The following is a 6,929-nucleotide window of genomic DNA, read 5'->3' as shown; positions in this document are numbered from 1 at the left end:
CCTGGTGCCTGCCGCCCGCTGCCCGAGGCTCCACGAGCAGAGAGAGGTAGCTTCGGCCACTTCTGAGAGCCACCGGGAGCTAATGGGACATCCCCACACCTCCAAGCAGCCCAGGGGGGCGTTTCTCGCGATAACCTGATGGGTTTCAGAACTTTGGACAAGGTAGCTGGACAGTGAACAGACTCTCCCTGTCTGGTTCCGGGGACGAGGGAAAGGCAGGCAGGCCCACCGAAGGCTTTGCTGAAAGGGAAGGAACAGCGCCCGTCGCAGGGCCAACCGAAAGATTGGGGTGCCCTGGATGACCTCCCCACTTCTGCCCTTCAGGCATCCAGTCGGCTCGAGTAACAGCCTGCTCTGGCGGTGGGGCGGGCTGGCCGGAGACGGGGTGGAGTCATCAGAAGCTCACTAGGTTTTCTAACCAGCAGCTGGTCTCCCGACTTTTTGATCACACAGCCCATCAGTAAAATCTGTTTGACAATGCACCCCAAGTGTATCCATTTATAAATTATTTACACATTCTCTCATCTCTATGTTAATACTGGTAAAGCTTATATCAGATAAAAAAATACGTCTAATCTTTTCTTTGTCTGCTTCCAGTTGACCATCTTCTATATCCCATGTGTTGTCTGAACCCCACTTTGGGAATACTTCCCTAACCTTTGAGTTCAAGTCCCAGCTTTGGGTGGGCGAAGGATGACAGAGAAGGACCCACTGAGAGAAGGGGCATGTCTGGGCACAGGGGCTCCGTTCAAGGAAGTCGGCGAGAAGAGTGAGCATCTCGGAGTCCTTCCCGGCTTATCGGTGATGGCGGGAAGGGGCATGGCATCCAGGAGTCTGTGCTAACTCCTTCTCAGCCCACAGACCTGTTTTATGAGGCCAGGCTAAACCCAGCCAAAGTTGCGGGTGTCTCACGGGCCCACAGGTCATGGGCGTCTGTGCTTTTAGACCCTGGGGAGCAGGTGTGTGGGCTATTTATTGCCACCTGGGTTTGCTCTGCCCTCTTTGGAATAGGGGCATGGGTGAAGTAGAGGTTTAGGGGAGCTGGGATTCCTCCTGTGCACTTCAGTGTCGGGGGGAGGCTCCCCTGCGGTCACAGTCTTCAGTTCGCTCACATGGCATGGCATCACCACAGCCTGGAGCCAGGCCACCATGGCCACCAGGGGAACCAACTTCGTTGTAAGCACCCGCCCTGTTCTAGGCTCCGTGTGGACAAATGGAGCCCTGTTCCTCAGGAGGCCCTCAGGTCAGGGTAACCGGGCCTCAGTCCTGCAGGGAGAAGCCACGGAACCTCGCTGCTCGGAAGGCGGCCGCGGCTCTGGCGGCGCCTGGGAGCAGGTCGGAAATGCAGCAGCGGGCCCGTCCCAGCCCTGCTGACTCAGAATCCGCGCGTTCAAGTTCGGGACGCGTGGCCGCAAATCTCTCATCTTTATCGAACATGACAGCTTTGATACAGAACATTTTTCTCTATGTTAGGACGTGGTCCCACCAAACTGGATCCATCTGAATAACTTCTTTGAGGTTTCCAACGTTCAAAGTGGATATCAAAGCTGGCCGGCCCCTAGAAAACTCTTTAAAATGCAACTCTGTTTACCTGCACTTTGTCATAGTTATAAGTCAGCTGCGGAGCCCGAAGGCTCACGCAGCCAACTGTGCTGCTAAATGCAAAGTTTGCATGGGAAGTACTTCTAGGAGAAAAGCGAGCAGCTGCCGTGTAAGAAGCTATTTTTAAAGGACTATACCAAATGTCTCCCGTGCTTCAAAGTTTTTATCAAAAATTTCAGTGAGTAGAGGGCCCTCTGTGAAAGATCAACACAAGCACATGTTGAGATTGACAGATGCCCTCGTAAAAATGTGAAACATCAAGAATAAGTAGCTCAATGTCTGTTTATACATATCCTCAATATTGACATGTGGGTTCACTTTTAATACTCACTAATCGTTATTTCATCTCTAACACAAGGATTAAACTAAGGTGATAAAATTGACTTTTCACGTAGTGTATCAGTTAGCGATTGCTGCGTAACAAACCACTCCAAAACTCGGTGGTTTAAAAAAGGAGTGGTTTATTCTTGCTCATATGTCTACAGATTGGTTGGGGTGGCTCTGCTGATGTCAGCTGGGCTCACTGAGCTTGGCTGCCAGCTGCCTTTTGGGTCTGGGTCTATTCCCCGGACCAGTGGGCTCCCTGTGGCATGTTCTCATAGCGAATGGAAAAAGGTAAGCAGACAAACCCAAGTCCATCAACATATTTCAAGCCCCTATGTACCTCTTCTTCTCTAACATCTCAATAACCAAAGCAAGTCACATGGCCAAGTCCAAACCAGGGGTTGAGAACGCTATGATCTGAAGGTTTGTTCCCTCCGTAAGTCATATGTTGAAACCTAATCCCTACGGTGATGGTGTTGGGAGGTGGGGTCTTTGGGAAGTGATAGGTTGTGAGGGCTGCTCCCCCATGATTGGGATGAGTACCCTCTTAAGAGGCTCCAGAGGGATCCCTTCCCTCTTCCGCCATGTGAGAATACAGTGTAGGTTGGCAGTCTGCAGCAGGTTTACCTGGTCCCAGCCAGGCAAGCACCCTAATCTTGGACTTCAGAACTGTGAGAAATAGTTTATAAACTACCCAATCTCTGGCATTTTGTTACTGCAGCCTGAAAGGACTAAGATGGCCAAGTATACTCTACTAACCATAAGGCAAGTCACATGGCCAAGCCCAACTTCAGTAGGGTGGGGTAGCGCACTCCAGAGCTAGGGGGTTCGAGGGAGCGAATGGTTGCAGAACAATAATCCTGTCTACTGAGAACAGAGAAACTGAAGCACAGCGTTTTGCATAGTAAGTCATGGTACTGATATCTGAATGATTTTCTTATCCTCAGAGAAAAAGGAGGAAACTAGCATTGAGCACCTTAGTTACTGGATGTTCTGCTGGGAACTTTCTCATGTTTTCTTTCACTCACCCTTTCACAACACCACGAGGAAGGTATCTGTGACCCCGTTTACACATGAGGTGCCGCCACAGAGCAAAATGGGAAGTCTAAGAGTGGAACCCAGTTGTTTTCCGGCAGCCTCAATGCTTTGAATATTGGGTCACAATATTTGGGGGGGAGGTCAAGGAAAACCAAGCACTTATTTCTTAGGGGAAAATGTTATCTTCACTCTGTTCCTGTTTACCCAGAAGCAAGCAGAGCAGTACATTTTTTTTTTTTTATCCTCACCCGAGGACATTTTTCCATTTTTTGTTCAGGTAGAGTGGGAGGGAGAGAGAGGAACAGAGAAACATCGATGTGAAAGGAACACATCGAGTGGCTGCCACCCACACGACCAACCAGGGAGCGGTACATTTTTTGAGCATAGCTGCCCATCAGTCTTGACACTCAAATTGTTGACTCCAATTGGTTCTCTTGAAAACTCAGGTTGTCCGTGCAGATGGTTGCACAGAACATGCTTTTGGGGCTCCTGGGTTAGGGGGGCTGAATGCTCAGGTAACTTGTTTACTGTCTGGCTATCCTCTGGGGATGGGGAGGTGGAGTGGGAGGACGGAGAAATCAGGAATTCTGGCCAGGAAGTGCTGCACAGAGAGGGTCCCAGATGGGTCTCCTGATACTACCCCCTCCCCCCTCCATCTGAAATGACCTGTCAACTTTAATGTGAGCCTGTTTGTCACAATGTTTAGCAAACATTATTGTGCCAGGCACATTAATGGCAGTGTAGAGAAAGGCAGATTGAGGACGGGGTTAACGGGATTTCTCCCATGAGTCTGTGTTTTAACAGGTGATTCTGAGGACTGCTGCCTTAGTCCACCAGGCAGAGAAGGCTCTTGGATTCTGTAGTGTTTTCATCCACTCGATCATTTCAGGTTAACGGAGGGCTCCTAGTCCTACTTGGGGGTGGTGGGGGACAGTGTCTAGCTTCAGTGTTCTGGCCGGGACAGGCACAGGACAACTACCCTGAGCTGGAGCAGGACTCCAGGGGAGTCCCTAACCTGCTTCCTGCTCAGCCACAGTCCCTGCAGAGACTGGCGTCTTCTCCACGGCTGTGGAGGCTTACCTCCAGGGCCGACCCCAGCTCCAACCTTAGCACTGACATTTTGAGTTGGACCGTCTTGGCTGTGGGGGGCTATCCTGTGCATTGTTGCATGTTTAGCAGCAACCCTGGCCACTCTCCTCTATATGACCCCTCCATGTTGGACGATCAAAATGTCACATGCCTCCTCCATGCCCCCCACCCCCAATCCCCTGCTTGGAGAACTGCTAGTCTTACCTGGGAGACCACTCAGTAGAGGTGATCGCTGGGAAATTCTGCTCAGGAGAACAGGCCACAGAGAGGTGAATGGTGTCACTGGAAGGACTTGGGGACATGGGGCAACCGTGGTTTGAACGCTGGCCTTTCCGATGACCAACCATTGACTCCTTTCCCTAGCCCTTCTTCTCTCCCAGCCTCTCCTAACCAAAGGACAAACACAGAAACAAACAAAAAAATCGCACACCTACAAACATTATTTTCATAAATGACTTTTACTTCTTTATCATTTCTCTTGACAGTAATTCTCGGCAATGTGCATATAACATGAAGGCAAGCGTAACTTTCAGAAGTCGTCAAAGACGGTCCTATCGTCCTCCTCCCCTCAAACCATTAAAATATTTTCATTTATAAAAATTAATCTAAATATAAATATTGACACTGGAGATCAAAATCACTTGATGACAAAATAATTCTTCTGGAACTATAACATATGCGCATGGTTTTAAATAGTAAATTAAATCTTTGCACGTTTTTGGCACAAGGAAACCTTTATAAAAATGCAAATGCCATAGAGCAGGCTGCTGCTGCTTTTCTTGATTTTTTTTTGCAAGGCTCACACAGTACACATTTTTGTCCAGGAAAACTGAATATTTTAACACTGTAACACACAACAGTAGTTGCTTTTCATGCCTCTTAAAAAAAAAAAGTTCTCTTTGGAACTCAGATCTTTTTTTGTTGTGTTTTTCAAATTTGTTTGCTTTGAATTCTACCAACAGAACAAAAACCCAAAGATGTACTCCATTCCGAAGGCATCATTTCTGTTGGATAAGACATACACAGCATCGGCAAGAAGTGTTATCGGGAGACAGTTAGACCCCCGTCAGTAACGCATCACAGCGCACATGGCAACGGCACGCCAGGTCTGGGAACGTGCGGCGGCGGCGGAACACAGAAGTTGAAACACACGGGCTTTGGCGAGGCATTCCAATCACACTTGGCTGACAGGTGTGACTTTGGCAAATTAATCTCTCTGGCCCTCAGTTTCCAAATCTGAAAAATGGCGGTGCCTGCTGAATAGGGTTGCTCTAAGGATGAAATGAGAAGAATGATAAACATCAATCGTACTATTCCCTTGCCTCCCAGCTTTGCCTTCTTCCTCAGATTCAGATCCTACGAGCAGCAGCATCAAATTCTGGAAATTCCAGTTCCATCTGCTTTTATAAACACAGTCTACATAGTCATGCATTTGAAACCGGACACATGGAGTTAGTATCAACTCTTGTGTCCATTAAATTCACAGTTTGTCCTGTAGGTTTTCTGGCTATTCCTTAACTATTTTTGTCTTGAAGGTCATTTTACTACTTTTGCTGAGTATTTATTGGGAGATACGTTTTGGAGGACATTTTCCCATGTGGCTGTAGTCTGCGATAATGCACTGACCTAAACCTCGGTCAGATGCAGTCCTCGCTAACACGCCACGTTGCTTCTGGACAGTGCCCTGCAGTTTGGCCGGTGGTGGGCTTTCTCAAGCCCCTCCCCGCTTAGAGTGGGGGAAGTCTCCGGAAGCCCAAGGAAGAACCTAAATTCTCAATGAGCCATTGTTGCAGATGGACCTGGGCATGGCATATGGGTGAGTCAGAGCTTTCTACTCGGGGGCTTGTGACGGCAAAGCAATGGGATGGCTGGTGGGATAATGGGCGAGGGCTTAGCAGGAAGGAGGTGGCTGGAGGGAGACCTTCCTCCTGGATGGCTGAGCACCCTCCCGTTCTGACAGTCCCTAGTGCTCACTACTGGGGCCCTTCACTTCTCCCTTAGCATCTGCAAGACAAAGATGCTTGTGTGAGATGAATAAGAATCGCTGATGAATTAAATGATAATGCCCATCTCCCTTCCCTCCACCGTCCCTCCAACCCCAACCATTTTTCTTTGGACAAATTGTTGATATGGAATTCCAGCTGAATCAAAGGGATCAAAAAAGAAGGATCACAAAGACGAGACAATAGCAAAGCGAACAGGGACGTGATGCACTTTTGGACGTGGAGCTCTGCTGCTGGAAGCCAGCGTCGTGGTTTTCTGTCTTGGCTTCTGCTGGGAGCCTAAGGCAGGGAGTGGGCAAGACCGCGATGCTGAAGTCTGGGACCGTTGTCTGGGTGAGGTATCAGGACAGCCCTCTCCTCAGGTGGAGATCCATACAGTAGTCAATGGCTGTTGGGTCAAGGCACTGTCGTGTACGGCCGGAGGCAGTGGGTCACTGGCAGTGGGGTTCCATGGCGCTAATACATCACAGCGGACTCCGGGGTGGGCTCCTGCGGCAGACAAGGAGCACACTCTCAGCCACTTGGCCAAAGTGAGGAGAGGCGGCTAAAACCGGCTACTGCTTGTCTGTATCATACAAGGTGCTCATGCCCATCGACCAGTTCAGTAGTTCATAATATTTAAAGAGTGATGCGTTTTTTACATGTGCATCTTAATCCACCTACAGTTTCTTTGGGTACGTGGAATAAGGCAAATCGGTGCCCTTCCCACTGCCGCCCCCTTGGCAATTTCCCACGCACATTAAAAAAAGAAAATCTCTACCTTCTCTACCTTTAAAATCTCTACCTTTTAAAGCATTAGTTCCTAATGCTTTAAAAAAATCCATAGGACACATCTTCTGTGTGCCTGTATCTAGATCTGAGCTTTCTGTTCTA

The 6,929-nt window shown here is 48.9% G+C and overlaps 1 protein-coding gene across 1 annotated transcript in view; it reads right to left on the bottom strand.

Annotated features, from left to right (window-relative positions):
* Positions 1-4,685: 4,685 nt before the first annotated feature.
* Positions 4,686-6,929, bottom strand: part of LOC118632964 (myosin VIIA and Rab interacting protein) — a 181,431-nt gene continuing 179,187 nt past the window's right edge. The window contains exon 17 of the mRNA XM_036266303.1: positions 4,686-6,545. Coding sequence (XP_036122196.1) covers positions 6,513-6,545 — 33 coding nt within the window. The 3' untranslated portion in view covers positions 4,686-6,512. The remainder of the gene's footprint in view (positions 6,546-6,929) is intronic.

This window comes from Molossus molossus, unplaced genomic scaffold (assembly GCF_014108415.1).
Source record: "Molossus molossus isolate mMolMol1 unplaced genomic scaffold, mMolMol1.p scaffold_m16_p_18, whole genome shotgun sequence".
Taxonomy (NCBI): Eukaryota; Metazoa; Chordata; class Mammalia; order Chiroptera; family Molossidae; genus Molossus; species Molossus molossus.
This window is presented reverse-complemented; position numbering and strand designations above follow the sequence as displayed.